A 23,039-nucleotide genomic window follows, 5' to 3' on the forward strand; every position below is an offset into this window, starting at 1 on the left:
ATTCAGCACCTGGCCCAGGCCTGGCTGGCTCTTAGAAGATTCATCCTGAATGGATAAAGAACTAGACATGTCTGATAAGTATGCGCAATGTTAATAAGTAAACCTAAATTAAAAGGGAACAGTTAGGTTGCTTGGGGGGGGCGCTCTTTCCTCATCTGTATGTTTCTGCTATTCCTTGTTGGATCTTAGCACCCCTCATTCTACTTACCATATCCCAATGTATCAGCGACTCTCTAGAACCCCTGATTAAGAAGCAGCCATGTTTGTACTGTGAGTGTTGTGTATGTTTCTACTAATACAGAAACAGCACTTGTACATAGGAACTGTCACTATAATTTTGTTGGTGATTATTCTTAGGGGCTTCTGTGAGCTGGCCACAATGTGAATTACTATCAGCCTTCGTGTGTGAAGGTTCTGACGGCAGTCAACCAGGTGTAGATAGAAACTGTGGGTTGACAATATGAGAAACTTCAGGGTGGATAGGGTTTTCCTTACCAAGCAGGCCCAGGACCCTAGGTTCAGCTCCATCCCCAGCACCAGAAAACATGATAGACAGACCTACAGACAGCCTACAGATAACTACAACTTCCAGCATTTCTGCCCCTTAAAAAAATTACATCCACACATCGAATACTCAGACTGCGTTCCTTTATCATTCTCTAAATAGTACATTGTGATAACTACTTACGTATTATTTACATTCTGCTATGTGTTAAAACCAGTAGAGATGGCTTAAACACTAAAGACAAATTGTGTATGTCAAAGGTGTGTCATACTTGGGCATCTGTATTCAGAGAAGTCCCAGCAACAACCCACAGGAGATGCCAAGAGAGGGTGCGGCTCTTCTGCACCTTTCCATGTTTCTAGACCCAAGTCCATCTGCGGTTGAGTTAGGATGGGAAAATCTCCATATTGGTGCCACCATTCTTTTCTGCCCTTTAGGATCTCTTCAGTAATCATTTGTATGCTCTAAGTCAGTGTCCGAGGAGCTTGTGTAGACTCACGTCTTCCCTTCCCCTGGATGCGCCCACGGGAGAACCGCTGTTGTCAGTCTTGTTTCCCCTCGCTCTTGTGTAAAAGTGACTGTTGAGAAAAACAGAAGACAATTGTGAAATCAGTGAACTAATACCACGCTGTCTCTTCCTTTCTGCCCCCAAAGTGACGTTAGTATGTGCTGTCTCGCTCACTCTCTGTTGCCCCTGACGCTGCTAGTATGTTTGTTCTCTGCTGTGGAGCGGTTACCGTTCCTGCATGTTGGAACATTAAACTGCTTTCTGACAAGACAGCAGCCTGTGTATAACAGCGTAAATGGCCACTAAGAAACCATGTCTCCTGTGAGCTTTTCATCAGCATAAAGAGGCAGAGACTATCTTAGTGAAGGATTTCATTTAGAATCCTTTTTTCTGTTTCGTTTTGGTTTGGTTTGGTCTTTTAAAGTGCAGAAAATATGAATTCTGGTCATATTCTTGTCTGCGATCAACTGTATACAGTGTTTGAAGAATGGTGCTTTTAAGTTTCGGTTTCGTTTTTATGGTATAAAAAAAAAAAAATGACTAGCAACATTTAGAATTGTCCTTCACTAAGATAGCAGCTGGGATGAGGGGCTGAGCCCGCATCCCTGTGCTCACACAACTCTGCCCTTGCATGGGTTTTGCTTGCTGGCTGTGTTTGTCTTGTTTTCCCCACATAGTAGAGATAAGAATGAATGTACATACACATCTTCATGGCAGTGCGAATGAAAACATTTCCTTACATCAGTATTGAGAGGAATGACCTTCTAAATATCTACGACCTCCGCCAGAATGATTAAGCTTTATTACTATGCTTTGGGCATTTATATCCTAAGAGTGACGGACTTTCCGACACTGAAAGATAATAGAAGCAATCCATCGCTCTTTCGATGGAGGACACTTCTGTGGATATGCTCAAAGTCAAGTGATTAGAGTGTTTGTTGTAAACACTACCGTGAATTGTTAAACTTAGTGTGACTCTGATGTGAGTCCCCAGCCATTGGCCTTGCTGGTAAGAGCAGCTTCCTCTCCTTCAAGTCCTCCCCACCCCACGAGAATGGTAAGCATAGTCTAGGGTTCAAGACTTGGCATTTAAATCATGTTAAAAAAAACACTGGTCCAGGTGATGCTGAAAGATATAGTATAGAGGTCCCTGCAGCTCTCCCACGCCTTACGCAAACCAGCCTGATAGTTTGTTTATACTGGTGTTCTACTCCTGGTAATGGTACCACATGGCATTTCCATCTTCTGACTTAACTATTTGGGATTTTATTTCCCTGGTTGTATTTGCTTTTAGCATCAGTGAGTGAAAACCATGAAATATACATGAAGGATTCTGTGTCTGCTGCAGAGGTTGGTACAGGCCAGTACGCCACAACAAAGGGCATCTCTCAGACCAACTTGATCACCACTGTGACTCCAGAGAAAAAGGCTGAAGAGGAGCGCGTGGAGGAAGAAGACAGAAGGAAGAAGGCTGAGGAAGCCACACCTGTCACAGCCCTCCGGCACGAGGGAAAGGTACAGCTCCCGGCTGCCTTCCAGAGCTGCCCCCCTGGCTCTTACTAACAGCTCAGTCTCTGAGACGGTTGACCAGGAGTATGCTAAGGTGGAGGAGCATCCAGACTCCAGCACTGGTCATGTTCATGTCAGATTTTATATTACTATTATTATTATTATTATTTATTATTTATTATTATTATTTCAGCACTTTTCTCTAAAAGTTGTTTCCTTTAAAACTTTTTGGAAAGTTCTAACAAGGAGTGTGTTTCACAAGACTTTCAGCAGCTGTTCTGTATGGATCTCTTTAAATATGTTCTTGGATAGCGCAATGCCTTTTTCTGCTGGGACTCACGGTTTATGATTGTCCCTAAAGCTAATGAATGTTTCTGGCCTCACTCTCCTCTCCAAGTATGGTATGCTTTCTTAGACATTAAGGAGACCCATATTTATTTTCTGAGGACATGTGCCCCGTGTGACTGTAACCTGTGTATTTATAGCACATCTCTCAGTCCTCTATGCTGTAATCTGCAAAGGTATGACCATGTGTTGCAATTAGATAGGCAAGCCCATGTTGCAGTGGAGGAGAAAAACCAATTTGTCATAATAGCAGTCCCCACTCACTGCCTTTCATGATGTCAACTCCCTCCCCCACCACCACCCCCGCAAACCACATTTTACATATTGGCTTTTAGTGTCTGATTGATTTCTAATGATTCAGTATTATAGCAGCTTGCTAGCAAAACAGTTTCAAACGTAACGTAATGTGGGAAGCTCATGCATAGCAAAAATGGAAACGGGAGCCTCCCGTAACATACTGGGCACACACAGAGAAAGGAGTCACACAGAGAGAGGGTCGCACACACAGAGAGAAAGGGAGCACACAGAAAGAGGGGCACAGAGAGAGAGGCACGGAAAACGATCCATCTTCTAGTATCCTCATTATCTTGAAACGCACATGCATTTGATTCCCTGGTGAATTTTTTTTTTTTGCATACAAATATTCCTTTTGAAAAAGTGCATAGGACCGCGTGGGGCCTCTTCCCATAAAAGTTCAACAGCCTCCTAAGCAGTACTTCTTCAGATGTCTGCTCCGAGGGTGCGTCTTGGTGGGGAAGAGCTAGCCTGGCATGCGTGCTACCTTAGTGTGATAGCCAAGACCTCAAAATTCTAAGCTGAATAAGTAAACACGCTCTGTAGTAGATAAATGTATTTCAGATCACCCCCTGGATCATTCTGGTTTTCCTGATTGGAACCGGTTCTTTATTTTCCAAACCTGAAAATCAGCACTGAGTCAGAAGTGGCAGCCAGCCACCAGTGACCTTTGGGTCACTTCTGCTGTTCAAATGTGCTTTGTTCTAAACCTGACCATTACGTTGCTCTCACCAGTTAAAACGCCAAGGTCAGGTCTTATAACCGAGATCAGTCCTTATGAGTGGGAAGGGGAGAGAGTCCACCAGAAGCGTAAACAAGTGTGGTTCTTAATGTTTGATTGTTTCAAACTCTCCTGAGATTACCAGTTACCCACAGAGAGAAAGGATTTTACAGTTTTCTTCCGAAGTAGATCCAGTCTCCTGTCTTCTAAAGCTCACCCCGTGGTCCTCACACACAGGCTCACACAGCACCCATCCATCTTGCCCTGTGCCATCGCTGTCCCCGGGAAATGAGGGACAGAGAGAGCGATGACCCTCATAACCCAGTCCCCTGGAAGGCAGCCTTTCAGCAGCGCCTTCTGGGAGGCTGTGGCTGCGATCCCGTGCTGAGTGTCGTCTATCCCCCCACTGCAGAGCTGTCTTCCTCAAAGCCTCTTAATGCACAGCACAGAAGATTAAACCATAATTCCTTTCTTTTCCCCTCCTCAAATAGCTGCCTGGAGGATGCTTTCCTTTGAACCGAAATGAAAATTCACTACTGGGAATAGTGTTTAAAAGGCTCTTTCCCAGACGGCCTGGGGCAGGGCGTCTTGCTGTAGCGGATGACCCTCATGGTCCAGCGTCTCATTGCCTAGGGAGAGTCGCCTTCAGTGAAGACACGCAGCTGGAACATCTGCATTATTCTTAGCTGAATGCGCTTTGTGCAGATCCCTGTTTAGGATGCAATGTTTAGTGTCAAGTGTGAGTGTCCGAGAAACATTTCAGAGGCTGACGTATCCAGATCAACTTTTATCTGGGCCATTGTCTCCCTCCCTGGTGCCCCAGATGTGATTTGATTTGTACATTTTCTTCCCCATGTGTCGCTATATTTAATCGCATCTCTAAGTCTGGATTGGATAACCAACCACCACTAAGCAGGCTGAGTAATTTTATGCTCTCAAGATGCTAGGTAACACTCAGACACACAGAGAGAGAGAGAGAGAGAGAGAGAGAGAGAGAGAGAGGGAGAGAGAGAAGAGAGAGAGGCTGAAGAAAGCTATCTCAGCCAGGTGTGGTGGCGCATGCCTTTAATCCTAGCACTTGGGAGGCAGAGGTGCGCGAATTTCTAAGTTCAAGGCCAGCCTGGTCTACAGAATGAGTTCCAGGACAGCCAGGGCTACACAGAGAAACAGTTGTTTTGTCTCGAAACAAACAAACAAACAAACCAAAAAAATGCTATCTCAGGCTCCATATCCTGCTATATGGTTCTGGTCGTAGAGACTACAGGGAATAGAGTGGATTCTCCAAGCTCATAAAGGCAAGAACTAATGGAGAACACTTCAGTGGAATTGCATGCTTTATCACTGTGTGAAGGAGCCAAACCTCAGCTGTAAACATACCCTTTATCTGCTCAGAGAAATAGGAAGGCTAAGAAATTCGCTTCACTCGTCGTAGACCATATGTGGCAGAGACCAAACATATAGAAACCACAGTCCAGGAAATCAGAAGCCTGTTCACTTTGCTGGCTAGCTTCCTCAAACCACGGTAAGAATGGAGATCCTGTTTAGCAGCGTAGATAAAGAAGCCACAAATGGGTGACTTTGACTCAGTGGAACCTCGGTTCTCTGTGGGAAGCCAGAGACCCTGAAGTACACTGCTAATACCCTCATCCCATTGATAACTGCTTTCAGACAGGAGTGGGGCCAGAAACTTCCCGATTAGTAACCCACGTGTTTGGGGTATAATTGGCTAACCAAAGAAAGGAAGAGAACTAGAGAATTTTTGAGCACAGTCAAAATTTGAATTGTATTATTTCATTCTCATTTCTTGTCCAGCTGGGCTAGGGGCTGGTCTGTTACCTGGAGATCCTGGAGATCGGGAGAATGTTATTAAAAGTCTTGGTGTTTGTTTATTAGAGTTGTTCAACCTTAAAGCATGTTTCTGCGGGGATTCTCCACAGTGAATTCTGTCCTGAGTTTTGACCTCTCAGCCTCTCTGTATGACGGTCTACTGGGAGAGCTCTAGTCCTCCTCAGGGTCACAGATGACTTTAAAGCTCTTTTGATTTTTTTACGAGATTTTGTGTTAATGCCCGTGAGAAAGTTGACTAATTGCACTTTTCTTTTTGTTCTTTTGCATCCATGTTTACCGCTTCCTGTCTTCCTCCATTTCTCTCACATCAGTCACCACCTGGGCATGGTGCTGCTGACTCACATCCCCCTTCACCCCCATCAGCTGCCCATCTTGACCCTCCCCCTCCCACAGAGCTCCGTAGGAGGTGTAAGGAGAAGGAAAGGGCTGAGCAGTCCTCGGAGTCTGAGGCCCAGGGGAAGGCCTATTTAGGGGACCAAGATGTGACATTCAGTTGCAGGCAGCCAGCTGGCAAAGGGACCACGCTCTTTTCCTTCTCCTTACAGCTCCCTGAGTCGTTCCCCTCGCTCCTGGATGAGGACGGGTACCTCTCTTTCCCCAACCTGTCTGAAACCAACCTCCTGCCCCAGAGCTGGCAGCACTTCCTGCCCATCCGCTCGCCCTCCCTCCTTCCCTGCTTCCTATTCATCTTCTTCTTCCTGCTGTCTGCCTCCTTCTCAGTACCATACGCCCTCACTCTCTCCTTCCCTCTGGCGCTGTGCCTCTGCTACCTGGAGCCCAAGGCGGCCTCCTTGAGCGCCTCCCTAGACAATGACCCGAGTGACAGTTCAGAGGAAGAGGTGTGTACCTCAGCATAGAACACTTTCCCTGCGTGTTCCGTGCTTCAGTCCAAACCAGTGTTAGCTGGCTGCAGCCATTAGTGGTCCTACTTTCAGAGCCTCATTTATTGTGTGTGCCACCATGTTGAGGGTTTCTGTGTTGGGGAGTCCAAGCCAGGCCCCAGGGTTAGGCACAACACCATGTGGGATGTAAGCAGCCTGTGGCCAGCTAGTGGATTCTGCTACCCACCAAGTTCTACATGGGCTAAGGACTCAGCCAGCATTCGATTTTGAATAACTCATTCACTACAGGGAGTTCACGTCTTAGTTGCAGGTTCTGCACAGCCATCATCGTGTAAATTAAATCTCATAGAATACAAATAAACAGCTTCCCACCCAAATAAGATGCAAAAGCATAGTTGCCAAGTGATTGTGCTAGGCGTGAGATAGCATCGTGTCCAAGAAGCATCCCCAGTTTGTCCCTACGATCCAGGATGCTTCCACCATCCTGTGAGATGACTCAGAAGGAATGCCTACAGCAGTTTATAGCACGCACCTATATGACATCACTCACCAGTAAGGCCATAAATAAGACCAGAAAGAACCACTTGAAACATATAGGTAGTGCTGTGGTATCCACAAAAACTCACGGCAAGATTGACTTGAGGTTTCTTTCCTCTCTTCTGCTCGCCATACCTTTGTATGTACCTGACAGCTGTGTAAAGACTCATGGTGGTACAGCCACTGTGGTACAGCCAGGAAACTGGCTTGATATCTCTGGCCCTTGGCTAGGTGTTCTTATAAAGGGAGAAAAATCAGCCTCTCCTGCCCCTCATCCCAGCCCCTAGGTGGGTCAATGTACCTAGCTCTTTCCCTCTTGCTTGCTCTCCTTTCGGTGGCTCCACAGCCCTGTGAACAGCATGGCTGTTTCTTTCTCAAAGGACTTCAATCAGAGCCGAGGGAAAAGGATAGACTCTGCCTCCCACCCCCACCCCAGGCGCTGGCTTTCCTGGGTCCTGCACCACTCCCTAGGAGCCCCTCAGCTTGCCCAGTTCCACAAGACCACACAACAAGCCATGCACTCCTTGCGTGACAAGAAAAATCACAAAGTCAAAGCAGAGACGGGAGTTGCAGGGGAGACAGTCATGCAGTTCCATGGTTAGTTGGCCAGTCATAATTTGACCTGCCCTTGTTAGTACATGGAGCTGCCAGAATGTGTTAGCACCTGGATTTAGTGGCAGCCTGACTGTTTCTGAGCAGCAAAGGGGAAAACATGAATAACCTCACTGGCGCTTTAAAGGAAGTCTAGGCTCTTCAATTCATTGCGGCCTGAGAGTCCTTTTCCATGTTCTGGGTGTGTATGCATAAATAGATAACCATAGTTCTGCTGTAGCAGGGCTTTGGGAACCACTTTCAACCTTAGGCTTTTGATATAACTTTTTCACAGTGGCAACGTTATCAAATAGTACATAGAACATGCTGCCGTTGGGAATAGAATATTATCTGCAAAGGCATTGATGGGGGTCTAACGTGGGAATTCCCTTTTGCTCTCTTAGCAGAGGAGTGGGTCCATAAGATAGATGATGCCTGACCGGTGCTTTGGCTAAATTCTGAATTACTGTTTGAAGGCTTCTAGTGCTAACCACACAGGTCTCGTGCCTAATCCAGGGTTTACATCTTGTTGGAGTCGGTGCATGAGAGCTAATGTTAAATTGGGCATGTCCGCATTACATCAGCAAAGCAAATCACAGCAGCTCTGTTTATAAGCCAGTCAGGCCCCTGTCCTCATTACTGCCAACTCTGGGACTCAGTCAACACTGACCAGAGCCGCCTTCCCCCTTGACTCCAGCCTCCTGGAGCCCCTGGTAGAGCTTCTGCCACCAGGCGCTGGGTCGAGCCATCTGTTCCTTGTTGACTCTCAACCTCGGGTGTTGAGAGTCACCAACATTTGGGTCACCACATTTCGTAAAATGCCATTTGCTTACATGGCTTCTTTTCTTCCGTAGGCCTCACCTGACTCCTTAAAATGCAATCCATCTCTGCCACATTTGTTTTTCAGAATCACTTACGACAGCAATCCTCTTGTCTGTGGAGAGTCAATCAGTTACTGCCTTTCTCCAAAGCAAAACCCAACATGCGAACACTTCATCCTTTCAAATATTGGAGCCGTTGGCCTAACAGTTTTACTCTTAGCTTTCAGAATGGTGGAATACGAGGCAGAAAATCAAATCACCTTCCATGAAACCCTAATCTACCGTGACATAGGTTATGATAATATATGAGTTTCTGAGTAGTTCTTTATAGTACAAAGAAAAGAGATATTTATTCAAATATATAAGAAAAAAATAAATCACCAACTGATTTACAACTTTAAATTGTGGAAAGGTAGTATTATATAATATAGTTTTATATCTTTGTCTCATCTCAGGTACATGGTATCTATTACTAATAATATACAGTATAAATAACGGCAGCTGCCAAAATCACTTCATTCAATTACTATTAATTCTGTTGGTAGAGCGGACTGTAAAGTATGAATTTCAGAGTCTATAAATGAGTTTTTAAATACAGGTCTGATCATATCCACCACTCTTGTCTTTGAACTTTTGGTCCGCATGCCTTGTTAGGGCCTATCCCCTGCACCGAGGTTGTGAGGGAGTTCAGATATGGCCAACAACATCTGATACCTAGGAAAATCAGAATAATAATAACCATCAATATAGCGTATTTTAGTTTCTCATTGGTGACTTTTCAGTTCTATGTGGTGGGAATTCCATGAAGCACTTGACATCCCTTATGCAGTGTAGCTACAGCTGTTACTAGCTCCATTTTCCAAAAAAAAAAAAAAAAGAATAAGTTAAACTATGAAATATGACCAATGTGTTCCAGGCTTGAAAGTCGAGAATTTGAGTATATTGAATCCAACAACTCCTCACTCTTGCCTGTGACGAATTCTTAGGCTCAGAGGTTGAAGAGTTCATAAAGTAAATTTTAAAATCATAAGAAAACATGTTAGGGAAGGAAGAGAGTTTCCTCAGTCACATTAGATGGATCCGACACGGCTAATTACGATTCCGGACATAGTGATTCTTGTTTTCTCCAAGGCCTAAACTGTCTTCCCGTTAGTCTGTCTTTTGTACTATCCTGAAACATCCTTCCCCCAGCTATCAGTTGTGGAAGCCCTGGGATATCCCCACAGCCACACCTTACTCCTGACAGAGAGTTAGTAGACACCACCACCACCCCGGTCCCACTTTTTGAACTGAAGTGGATGAGGCCATGAAAACTCTGTAGAAATTTTGTCCTCCGTTTTTTCAGGCACACCTGCCAAGTGTGCAGGTCAAGTGTGCTTTGTTTTAGGGATATGCGCAACCAAAGCCTGAGATAGTGCAACTAACTCTCCTGACCAGAGATAGGTCAAGAGAGGAAAAGCCGTTCTGGCCACCACTGTTCACATTCCCTTTTCGGTAAGAGTTGTATTTAGAGCACAACTCTACCGCCTCCGGTTCAGATACTTGCTTTCAGAATATCAGCCATAAGACTTTGACTGAGAGAAATTTACTAACTGGTTGGAATCCGTGGATGGAAAAAAAAAAAATCAGTTGGTGGTTGATGGCTCATCATCTTAAGAGGATGTAGTGTCTGTTTTTAAATCCTAGACCCCTTTAAAGGCATAAAAACATATAGACCTTAAAAATGAACCCAGACCCGGCTCTCTCCATCCCCCGAATCCTCGGTTCTGCTCAATGCTGTGCTTTGTTTTATGTGCCTCTAAACGTGTCTCTTGTTGTCTCTCTCTCTCTCTTTTCAATTATTATTGCTATCATTGGCATCATTTGAATGGTACTTTCGCAATGAGATGTTTCAGTGCATACCCGACTATACCTCTTTAATGGGGCAAAGTGACCAGGGCTGTTACCCATTAGTAATGCTACTTGAAAATTAAGTTATGTTTTCTATATAAAATATATACCCGTGAATCACCAGTGTGTGCGCCGATCATGAATTGGTAATGCAGACAACCTGGTGGTCATAGCGGGTGCAAATGATCCAATAGAATAAATGAGGGGCTGAAAGTCCAGTGACTGTTACAGTAGGTATTAGCAGAAATCTAAACTCACTTACTTTTCTGATGTGGCAATCCTAGAGTGAAATATGTATATGTTGAACCTCCATGTGATTGGTGTTAAGTATTTTTAGGAGCGCTCTTGGAGGCATCAATAGAAAAGGGGTTGGGAGACAGGGACAACTTGAAGTTCTGCACTGTAAACGCAGGCAGGTCAGAGTGGCCCACTGTGCGTGTGCCTCGGGTCTTGACCTTGGAGGGGCTCTGCTGAAGACCCCAAGCTCGGCCTCTTCTCTGCTTTGCTCATACCCATGCCCCCGTGGGAAGATAGGATGCCACAGATCCCAGAGAGAGAATGCGAATGGTCCCACCCCTGCGTTCTGTCTGACCATACCAGTTTGTTTTCTATCCCTGCTTTCTCCTTGGATCTGATTTCTTCTGTGGTCCACAGACTGACAGTGAACGGACAGACACCGCCGCTGATGGAGAGACCAGTGCCACAGAGGTGAGGATAAAGTCCAGGCGTGGGCAGAAGATTCCTAGCACGTATGCACTGGGGGTGACTCAGAGCGCAAGGTTTCTGCTTTAGCTTTCCCACTGGAAAGAAATACTGGCTTTAGGCAGAAACCAGATACGTTTTGTTGTTGTTGTTGTTGTTGTTGTTGTTGTCGTTACCAATTTTTTAAAGAATTATTTATTTATTTATTTTAAGTATATGAGTACACTATCTTCAGACACACCAGAAGAGTGTGTCAGATCCCATTAGAGATGGTTGGGAACCACCATGTGGATGCTGGGAATTGAACTCAGGACCTCTGGAAGAGCAGCCAGTGTTCTTAACTGAGCTTTTAGTTTTTGGTTTGTTTGTTTGTTGTCGTCTAAGCCAGTGGTTCTCAAACTCCGACTTCCATCAAAATGATCTGAATGGTCCTCGCTTCCTGCTTCTGGTTCTAAAGGGCTGAGGCAAGACAGGGATTTGTCGTTCTAACTGATTCCCAAATGTCTGGACTCTCGGTCTTGGGATTACGTTTTGAGAGGACCAGGCGGGGAGGAAGGAGAGGTGGACAATGATTCTCCTGCCTCAGATAGGAGGCTGTGTATACTAGCAGCCATGACAGATGAGGAGGAAGATTCATGGGTAATTGAATTAGCTTATTGGCTGGATACAGATATATTTTTAAATCCCCAGTGGCCATCTAATACTTATTAAAGTAATACTTAACACATTTTTGAGCCCTTGGCTATCACAAAAGTCACTCTCAGGAAATGAATTCCTTAAAGAAAGGAAACTGGCAACTCTAAGAAGTACATTCAGACAGAATCCTATTATTTCTCCTGTGTATGACCTGTTCTTAAAATCTGCCTGGTTAGGAGCAATTAAGATACTATAAAATTGGGATTGGAGAGATGGCCCAGCAATTTGGAGTACATCCAAGCACCCACATCAGGCCGCTCCCAGGGAGCCCAGGGCTTGTGGCCTCTACAGGCATCTGAACCCCTGTGTATACCTTCACACACATACGCACATGGCTAAAACATCTAAATATTTTTAAATACAGTAAAAAACATTATAGAGTAAGGAAATCAAGGCGCTCACTTCTCACAATGCAGAATGAATTTATTTTAACTGGTGACAAAGTTTAAGTCATGTGCTGTTTTTTTAATGTTATTCAATAATAACCATACTTTCTAGTTGAGTTTTTGAGAAGAATTAAAAATGCCATGTTATCTCCATATATCACTTAACTGAAAATGTCTTCAGGAAAAAAAAAAAAAAAAACATTATTTTCTAGTGGTGCTTCATAGGGGTTCTTCCTTTAGAAATGCCACATCTTATAAATCATATTCTCAAGTAAAAGATTATAACGTAACGCCATTTTACAGATTCTCTTCAGCTGCCATAACTAAGTGTACAGGTTAGTCTTCTTCATTGCCAAATAAATCTATACTTTGGATTGTAAGAGATAGTTGTCAGTAGCCACTGGCTGTGACATTCAGTAGATAGCATGATGCAGTTGTCAGTAGCCACTGGCTGTGACATTCAGTAGATACCATGCAGTTGTCAGTAGCCACTGACTGTGACATTCAGTAGATAGCATAATGCAGTTGTCAGTAGCCACTGGCTGTGACATTCAGTAGATACCATGCAGTTGTCAGTAGCCACTGGCTGTGACATTCAGTAGATACCTTGCAGTTGTCAGTAGCCACAGACTAGCTCATTCCCTGGATATCTTCTAAACCTGGTCTACACTGGAAATGAACAATAATTCAACAATAATGCCTTTAGTCTCTACAGCAGTTTTTAAATTTGTTACATAGCATTAAAGCAAGTGAATATCTCTATGTAGTCTGATAAACTGTGGAGCCTAGAGATGATGAGATAAAGAGTTGGGACCCAACACATATTTAAGAACCAGCATGTCACCTGTATTACATTGGTGTCTGGTGGCCTTTGTGAACACCTTCCCTTCCCTTCATGTCACCAGCATTACTACACTACAGGGATATGTAGAGAAAGCACCTTGGTCCCATTGTCTGATAAGACATTTAAGACCACGTTAGATGCGCCTGTGTGTACCTGTAATCCCAACACTTGGGAAGCCGAGACAAAATATGTGACCAGCCTGGGCTATATAGCAAGACTCCATCTCAACAACAACAACAAAAAAGAACAAAACAAAGTGCTAAGCCTTGAACAGACTGTCTCACCTATGGTGGCTTAATTATGACTTTATTCTCGTCTGTAGTTTGACTCTGGGTCTTACAAGGACCCAAAGACCAGGCTCAAATCAGAGCACTGTGGTGAGAAACAGCTATACCATGCTTGCCAACAGGCCGTGGCCTGCTTGCCCAGAGACTGGTACTTAGATATCAGACCAAGAAAAAGCTAGGCCCTTAAAACTGGGAAAGGAAGAATAATGAATTGGCCGTGGGATGTTTTTGATAGGTCTATTTTAATTAAAAATAAACTCACCCTGCGTTCATCTTAAAGAAAGATACAATAGTGTTATTGGTGACGACTGATTTTGTTCATACTTCCTTTTCACGTAAATCAGTACTTTCCCCTCTAAGACTTGTTTACATGTCAGTGCTCAGCTGGGTTGGCGGTTCATAGCTGCAATCCCAGTGCTTCGTAGGCGGAAGTTGGTGCTCTTATCACAAGAACAGAGTGGGGACCGGAGACATGGCTCAGTGGCTAAGAGTCCTGGCTGCTCTTCCACAGCACTCAAGTTTGATTCTCAGCATCCACATGGCAGGCAGCACATGACCATCTGTGACCACAGTTCCGGGGGATCCAACACCCTCTTGTAGCCTCTGCGGCCACCGGGCACACAAGCGGTGTACAGACGTACATGCAGACAAAACACTAATACACCTAAATTAAAAAATAAATAAATAATAATTTAAAAAGCAAAGTGTGTAAGTACAAGGAAGCCAAGATTCCACGTAGCTTTGAAACGCGGGACACTGCAGTCCTGTGGTCCACAGAAAGTTAAAAGAGCTGACGTATAATCCCTGCAAGGCCCAACATGTAGAAGGACTGACATTATCCTGCCATAATAGCCATTCTTAGAAACTGTGAACTGACTCCCCAACTTCCAGACTCCAAAATCTTTACTCGTGTTCAGTAAGGACAGCCCGCCGAGCCCCCTCTGCCCCTTTCCGAAGCACGTGCATCTGCCTCTCAAACTGCTGAGCAAGGAATCCATTACTGCTCTGTTCTTAACCGAGCCTCATCCGCGTGTGAGCATTATGCTTGGTGTCTAAGATAGCATGGCATCTGCGTCCCCGAGAGCTGGAGTGCCCACAGGTCTTGTGTGTAGACCACAGGTCTTCAACCTTGGCGTGCATCCCTTGGTAAATCTCTTGTCTCCCGCTCTTTCTCGATGCTGGCAGTCGGACCAGGAGGAGGACGCAGAGGTCAAGGCACAGGTAGAAAACTAAAGATCCAGTGAACCCCTCCCCCACCCCCACCCCAGACCAGCGTGTGATAGGCCATTGTCTGTCTCCCAAGGTGTCTTCCGCATGCTCCCTCTTAGTTACCATGCCGACAGCGTGCAGAATGGTGTTTGTCCCCGTGACGACCTTGTCCCTTACCTTTCCCTCTCTTCTCCCCTTTTTTCAGAATAGTCTGATTAAGCGAATAAAGGGTGAAAATGTGTATGTCAAACATAGTAATCTTATGTTAGAGGTTGGTATTGGTACACTCCAATGCATGCTTGTGTGTGGTGTTTTCCTCCCTTGGCATCCCTGTGGACCTGAACTGTGATGCATGACCGTGTACTCGGCCTTCAGGGATGGGGTGTCTTCTTGGCTTACTCTGATTTCTTATGATCCTAGACTTAGTCCCTTTCCTTGCGTGTGTATTTGTTTTCATCTTCTCTGGTTACGTGTAAACCGTATTCCACACTCTGTAGAATTTACCTTTTAATTTGGTTTTGGGGTTTTTTTTTTGTTTTTTGGTTTTTTTTTTTTTTTTTTGGTTTTTAATTTTTTTAATCTATTTGTTTTTTATGCTCGTGTGAATCTAAATTATTTTTTCTTTCTCTTTTCCCCGGAAATACTACATTTTCACCAGAGCGTTTGTGGTAGTGTCTTGAACCCTGATCCCAAATTCCCTTTTCGTTTGACTACTAATAGGTTTGGTATACTTTTTTTTTTTAAAGGGGGGAGGGGGTGAGCATGTGAAGGTCTGATGGTTGGACTCTGTCTTGCTCTGAATATAGGATCTAGATAAAACTCAAGATGAGCTGATGAAGCATCAAACCAATATTAGTGAACTGAAAAGAACCTTCTTAGAGACCTCTACAGAAACCGCCTTAACAAACGAGTGGGAAAAGCGGCTCTCTACGTCTCCTGTGCGGCTGGCTGCCAGGCAGGAAGACGCGCCCATGATCGAGCCGCTTGTACCCGAGGAGGTCAGTATTTCCGGCTCCAGGCTGGTTGCCTTCTCCTCTGTGGTGCTATGGCTTCTCCACGGAGTCTGGGACTAGGAAAGGGGGGTGTGGTGACGCCTGGAACAAGGTGCGTGGGGCTCTGGAGAGAGAGGCCAGGTAAAGCGAGCAGGTGGCTAACTTGGAGAGAGTCTGTCTCAGCCTCTCCTTGGACTAATGACCAGGCATGCGCAGGAAGACTCCAGAGCGCATTGCTGGGCTCTTACCTGGACCCCCCCAGTTCTATACCTAGGAGAAGCTGATGATCTCTTAATGAACTGATGCTTTCGGTAAACACACTTTCTTCTCCTATACTGAGACGTGCCCATTAACACTCATGCCTTCTTCTCGTTAATTGGAAAGTGAGGCCTGATGGGACTGCTGTTTAAATGGGAGGTCAGAAGTTGAGAGCATGTCAGGACATACATTCCTCTGGCATATAATACTGGGCTTTCATTTAATTTAATGTTTTTTTTTTAACTTTAATCCTAACTGGTTATTTTAATTAATTCTAAATCATTGACTTCCCCCCCCCTTTTTTTTAAGTGAGAAAAGCCCCCTTCTCAGTAGTAAAACTTTCCCATATAAGAAAAATGACTTTAAAGGACAGAGTGGGGACAGCTAGGTCACCCCCCAGGACTCTCACTCTGCCTGTGAAGTGACCATTTGGTCATCCCCTAGAGAGCTTCCTGATATCTCTCTTTCAAAATAAATCATTTCTGGAAATCACCCTCCCTATCAAGATCCTTTTACTGTGAGATACTGGCCCAAGAAGCTGTGATCGAGTGGGAAAAATTAAGACTCCCAACTGTTGTGTGAGAGAAAGCCTTTAAACAATCGTGCATATGCATTGCTAAGTCCTTGCAGAGAAAATAAGGATCGAATTACATCCACTGTATGACATTTTCTTTTCCTCCTCTGAACACTGCTTGCTTATCACCAGTGCCACGACAAAGCCAGTCCATCTGAAAAGAGAAGAGCTGGATACCCATTCCAGTTACTCTGAAGAAGTTTTCTTTTTAGGTAGAATAAATAGAAGTAGTGTCACCAGAGACACTCGGTACCATTGAACACTGGCTCCATCGCTTAAAGTACCAGGAGACAGGGTTTCACATTTGTTGACTTAGTCATTATCGTCTTATCTGGCACAGTACTGACTAACCAAGGAAATGGCTCCATTAATAAAACACTTGCTCTGTGATCCTGAGAAGAGAGTTGGATTCTCCAAAACGCTCCCTAGAGCCAGAGGCGCCGATGTGTCCCTGTAGATGGTGTGTCCCTGTAGTCCCCGTGTCCCTGCTTCGAAAAGAGCCAGAAACCACTGAGTACTCAGAAACTCCTGAGCCACCTGGGTTGGCAGATGCAGCAGTGGACAACACGAGACCCTGCTTCAAACGTGGTAGAAGACAGGAACTAAAACCTGTACATGCTGTGTCACGTGTGGGCCTCGCTCATGCACAAATGCACACGTGCATGTGCATACACACACAAGCATGAGCACACACGCTTTTAAAAAAAAAAAAGTCACTCTCCTGTTACATACTCATAAGCAGTCAGTTTTATTTTGGATGGGGGCCATTTTTCAAAGAATATCCACTACTTGGTATCCCTCTGTTATTTGATATGGCCCCTTTAATTATCCAGTGCAGAAAGAAGCCCAGTTGTATCTACTTAGAAATATTTAATTTATTTTTAAATTTGCATCACAAATGAAATAGTGCTATTTTGTGTCAGAACTAAGCAGAGACTTAAATTCAAATTTATGACCCAACTTAATTGGTTTCCGCGCTGTTTTGGTTTTTGATGAATATTGAGAAAAAATTTAATAACCAGATCTTTAATGTTATCATCTTTTTATCTATAGTGATTGAATGCTAATTGTTATTTCTACAAGATGCTACCATTCACAAACAGTTACGAAAATCCTGCAGTTAACTGTATAGTGAACTAATAATGATGATTATTGACTAATAACGACTGTACAATGACTGATAATGATTATTCTGAGAATATCATGTGTTCACTATATGGAACGTTGGAATTTGATTGTTAGTGATTCCAAGTTTCAAACATCTGAGTGAAGGAATAGCAGAGAAACAGCAGGTGTGCCCCCTAAGCAGTGGATAAAATCAAGTCCTCATTAACACTAGCACACAGATCAGTTAACATCAAAGAGGCATGTGATCATGTGATCGGCAGCACTGTTTACAAACAGTTCCCAAAGTGGCCTGGTTCATTCCACATAAGCTAAATACATCTTAGAGTTGCACTTTTTAGTGCTTTCTTGGACACCCAAATTTTCCAAATCCCAATTAAAAGAGCAGTGTTAATACCTGTGCAGTACCAATATTGTCCTCTTTGGCATGGGAGTGGTTAGTTCACAGATGCCCTTCCTGTATGATATGGTGAGCCCAATACGCATAGTGAGCCTAACATCTCAGCTTTGAGATGGACACTGATTGGTTGACTCCCATTATTTGCAGCTTATATGTTTTCAAATTCACCTACTCTCTCACATTTATTGGTAGGAAACCTTAATAATCCAGAGATTAGTGTTATGAATTTTGGACTTGGCATTCATGTACATTGCAGAGTAATGGTCCATAACTCAACGAAATGGCTGTCATGTGCAACATGACTGTATTCTGAACTGTAATGGAGACACCCGTGTAGAGGCTTCACATTCATCAGAAGCATGTCACTTCATTAGTAGGGACAATGGTTGGGTTCCAGTGTTAGCTGTTTCTATTACTGACACGCCATTCTAAATGTGACTTGTTGAGGTTTCCAATATAACTGGCACATACTTTTAAAATTAGGGTTTTGTTGGTTTACTCTTAAGCCAGGAGGTTTCCTGAAAACCACTGTTTAGGTGCCAGACTTTTCCCCTGGCTTTTATCTTTGGGATAACATTTATCTCGGTGATTATAATTAGAGGTCTTAACATTTTTTTCTGGAAGAGCACCTGTAATTTGAACTTCTCTCCCTCACTTCTGCTTGAAAAAAAGATGCCATGAGTGAAAAATGTCTTTTAATCTGCATTTATAATAACTGCAGTAAGAGTCAATGTTATCTTTTGGAATGTCTTCCTCCAGAATTGGAACCGGATAGGAATTCTTTTTCTCCTGAGAAAATTGGTTTTTTTACCTCTCTTGAGAAAGGATCATCTGAGAATAGTAGGTCCTGCAGAATGTTCTAGATGTTCCCTTACAACCTCCTATAGGCAAGCAATTCAACATAATCCTTACTAAATGACTAGTAGACAGACTAATAGTCACTTCATTAGTACTGCTTAGCTCGGGAGGTAAACCGTGTATAGAATTGAATTCTAAATGTATCCCACTGTGCTAGCTGTTTCTGTTAGTGACACGTGGTTCTGAATGTGGGCTAAACTCTAGTTTCATAAAAGTATTCTGCTTATGATGATACCATTTTTTGAAAGAATTCTATTCTAGAAATTTGGAACTTTGCCTGATTAGTTTTAGGTTAATTTTTTTAAATATTCTATCCCTACTGTATGGAATTGTAAACTGTACAGAGACTGGCCTGGTAGTAATGGGATTACCATGTGAAGTAGGTATGTTCAAGGCTAAAGGAAGTAGCAAAGGGGTCACTTAAAACTCAAGGGCTGGTTCCTACATCAAGGATGAGGGAGTTTCTTGATTCTATTCATTAAAGAAAACTATGGTTTGATTTAAAATTTCCAGTCAGATCATCTGACATTAACTTTAATATCATTTATTCACCAAATTACAGATGTTCAAATCAAGTTTGACTCTTACTTGCTTGGAGGCCAGCAAAGACATCTTTCCAGAAATAACCAAGTTTATCCAAGTGGATGGTGTTGTGGTTTGCTTTCTGTACTATGCAAACAAACAAACAAACAAACAAACAAAAAAAGTCCAGAAGCAACTTAAGGGACAAGGGGGCGTCTGTGGCTTATCCAGTTCCCAGACCATCACTGAAGGGAGTCAGGGTAGAGAGCAAGCAGGAACTCAGAGCAGAGACCATGGGGAAAGCTGCCTGATGGTTCACCCACAGGCTCATGCTTAGCCATCTTTCTTATGCATCCCAGAACCATCTGCCCAGGGCATGACACCATCCACACAATTAATGATCAAGACAGTCCCCCACAGACATGCCTGCAGGCCAGTCTGATCTCGAGAGAAATGTACCAGCTGCCCTTTGGTTTTTTTTGTTTTTTTTTTTTTTCCCTTCTCACATGACTCCAGTTTTATCAAGGTGACAGTTGAAGCTACCCAGGACATGTGGCTAACCGTGTGGGCATTTCCTTCACTGCCAAGCAACATGTGGGTGAGGAAGGATAGGGTTGGCTACTTGTGAGAAGCAGAAGAGAGTGTTTTTTCCCTAACATGCTCTTAGAAATATTCTCTTCACGTTTCCTTTCAGTGCTGTGAGGGCCATGAGAGAGATCCTTAGAAATGCTAAGAAACCCTTCCCATCACTCTTGTGTGTTCTGTGTCTGCGGAAATATAAAAAACGTCGGAGTTGTGTGAGCATCCATTTCAGAAAATAGCATTGCCCTCTGGGTAGGATTATTAAAACTTGAAATGGTTCTCGGTCATTTTTTCAAATTCGTAATTCTTCAAGGAGGACATGAATGAGATGAGTGTGTATGAGATACAACATGGATGACTTCCTAACTTATCCTTTTGGAAAATGTCTACTTTCCCTTTCCTCAACCCAATCCCCCCTTTATTCAAACAGACCAAAGAAGAGACAGAGATTTCTGAGAAAGTTGTATTTTTACAGCAAGGAAGCTCGCCATTCCTTGAGTCTCAGGTAAAAGGCAAACATGGGGTATTTTCATAAAGGATCACTCTCCAGCATTATCAAAGTGTCTCGTTTTTTTTTTACATCTTTAGTTTTCCTTGTTTAAAGCTAAGGCAGGTATGTTAATTTGCTTGGACTTTGGGGAAGGGAATTTATGTTAGTGGTCGATTACAAACTGCCCATGACTTCTACATGATAAAAGTTACCGTTGAAGCTTCAGTTCTGCTTGGGATAATCTTAACCACCACGCTGCCTTACCTGTTTTTATCTGTACACTGCTACTACTATAAATGGCCTTGACTGATTCTGAACACTCTAAACTTATATTGGTTTTCTTACTAGCCAAGGGTGACTGAGAAAACATGGGAGGGAGTCTCCGCTGATTCTGTGGCTACTACTCATCAAATAATTTTCCAGAAAACTGTCCCGTCAACCCTGGAGGTTATTTTTTCCAATTCATTTCCTTTACTCCCAACGCCAGCAAGTAGATAAACCTATAATTATTTTTGCTTAACACAAGCACGTATCTAGATTCAAGTTCTCAGGCTACAGTCAATACAAAAGAGAGCACCTGAGTTTAAGGCATTAAAACACAAGGCTCAGCTGTGCTAACATGGTTGCTCTTCCTTCTTTAACCTGGCGGGCTGCCTAGCTGTTAGTCCATCTTATTAACCTGTCAGCTGTCCTGTAGGTCAGGGTTTCTTGCCTTTCTTCTCCCTGGTTGGAACTAATGCTAAAGAAAGTTGGAGAAAATTTTACTGAGACATGGAACCATAGTTATAATTAAGATTGGAGCACTCAACAAGCCACTAAGTCTTATCTATAAAAGGATCCAGTCAGTAGTATCACATTAGGGGAAATTCCATTCCACTATCTTGAATACAGGTGCATTCAATGTGCATTGATTAATGCCATGGATACTCATGAGATGCTATCCCTAGAAAAAGATTGGCCCACGTGGACAGTGGTGTTTACAGAAACTTGGAGAACACTGGCAACTTCCTTGTGAAAGTGCCAGTCTGGGGAGCACTGTATAACAACAGCAAGCAAGGAAACGTGTCTTTTTGTGCATATGTATGCATGTAAGGCTAGACAACACAGTTATACCACCCAGCCTCAAGACTAAAAAGCAACCAGATGCCAACCATGGGGTAGATAGGTTTCTTATAAAATCCATCACCAAAATACGTTCCTATTTAAAGAAACTGGACATTGAAGTGCTGCCCCACAGAACCTATCCTGGTTGAAATTAGTACATTTTTAGATGAGCAAAGACTGAGGCCACAATCCTTAGATGACAGCAGCAGCCCTTGCCCGAGTGTAGTTTATTCCCTGATTTTTTTTTTTTTTTTTTTTTTTTTTGGAAAGAATTCTTATTTTAGAAACCAGATACCATGGGCTTTTCTAATTTAGCTTTTATATTTCGAATATAGGGCACAGAGGATTGGGTTATTGTAGACAAAATACCCACTGAGGTAGTTGATGGTGATTCGAAAAAGATTGTGACTTACAAGGTGGTGACAATGAGCAGTAAAACCGGCGAGATCCCAGCTGACTTGCTCAAGTCTGGCATGATGGACATGCACGGCTTCGACGACTTGGCCAGAGAAATGCAACTGAAAGAAGAGAACAAGCAGAAGATATACACGCTAGGGAAATCCTATGACACCGTCTCTGGAAGAATCGTCACCATGACCGGGAAAGCTAAAGACGGAGAGAAAGGGCCGCAGCTCTCCACGCTGGAAGGCCTGCAGAAGATGGAGAGAGGCGCCTCAGAGGCCGTGAGGGTGGGTCCCCTGCTGATGGAATACGAGGTCCTGGAAGCCCTGACGGATGAGAAATCCAGAAGAGCACCAGAGGTCCACACCCCGAAGCGGAGACTGTCAGAATCCCTAGCACCCATCAAGGAAGCTGAATCTCGCCGGCAAAGCCCTGAGGAAGATGACACCCAGAAAGCTCCAAAGCTGGGAGAGGATGCACCTGCCCATCCCCAGTTCAGCAAAACCCAGCAGGAGCCTGAGTGCAAGGTCCTCAAGGTGGGGCCCTTTGGCCCTCGCAGAAAGAGCCTGTCTGAGTGGCGGTACTCACACGAGCCGGCTTTTACTGTCGCTACTGCTCACTACGTCACCGAATCGTCCGCATCCCAAGTGGTGGTAACCAGTGGCTCTCATTCGGTCACGGCTTAAGATTCCAGCATGACAGTTTTTGAAGCGGCGTCCTTCCACCCTGAACCTTTTCCGTTTTTCTTGCCGCTTGGCTTTTTATTGAGAGCCGCAAGCCCGGCCCAGCTTTTGTTTGTTTTTTGTTTTGTTTTGTTGGTTTGGTTTGGGTTGGGTTTTTCCATGATTAAGTCAATATTGCAGTCCAACGTCAGCATTAAAACACTTTCCCATTTTATTTCCAGCTGCCCACTCCCAAGGTGCGATGACGCGCTTCTGTGGCTTGCAAATGATGAGGGGAAATGACCTGCTTAGATTGGTGCCACCCTGATCCTAATAACTCTCCGCTTTAGCACCCGAGGGCTCGTGGTCGCCTAGTTCGCTACATTATTATGCCCCGTTCTTTTCTGTTCCCAAGCGCTGCTCCTGGATTCCCTCCTTCCTGCTCCCTGTCCTCCGCCTCCAGTTTTGTCTAACAAGCTGCGAATGAATGCTGTCTGAGCTGTCTCTTTCGTGCTTGACTCTCCTTTCTTTGTTC

At 44.0% G+C, this 23,039-nt stretch overlaps 1 protein-coding gene across 20 annotated transcripts in view; it reads left to right on the forward strand.

Annotated features, from left to right (window-relative positions):
• The window catches only part of Epb41l3 (erythrocyte membrane protein band 4.1 like 3), a 131,267-nt gene that overhangs the window by 102,086 nt on the left and 6,142 nt on the right, over positions 1 to 23,039 (forward strand). For 2 of the 20 annotated variants that reach the window (XM_021218541.2, XM_029531544.1), the window contains exons 12-16: positions 2,362 to 2,528; positions 6,042 to 6,569; positions 11,066 to 11,119; positions 14,512 to 14,547; positions 15,342 to 15,533. In XM_021218541.2, coding sequence (XP_021074200.1) covers positions 2,362 to 2,528; positions 6,042 to 6,569; positions 11,066 to 11,119; positions 14,512 to 14,547; positions 15,342 to 15,533 — 977 coding nt within the window. Of the gene's footprint in view, positions 1 to 2,307; positions 2,529 to 6,041; positions 6,570 to 11,065; positions 11,120 to 14,511; positions 14,548 to 14,740; positions 14,807 to 15,341; positions 15,534 to 20,276; positions 20,352 to 20,684; positions 20,784 to 21,775 lie in introns of all 20 variants that reach the window. The other 18 variants (XM_029531542.1, XM_029531543.1, XM_021218542.2 and 15 more) reach the window with 13 other exon arrangements.

Source organism: Mus pahari, chromosome 18 (assembly GCF_900095145.1).
Source record: "Mus pahari chromosome 18, PAHARI_EIJ_v1.1, whole genome shotgun sequence".
NCBI classification, from domain to species: domain Eukaryota; kingdom Metazoa; phylum Chordata; class Mammalia; order Rodentia; family Muridae; genus Mus; species Mus pahari.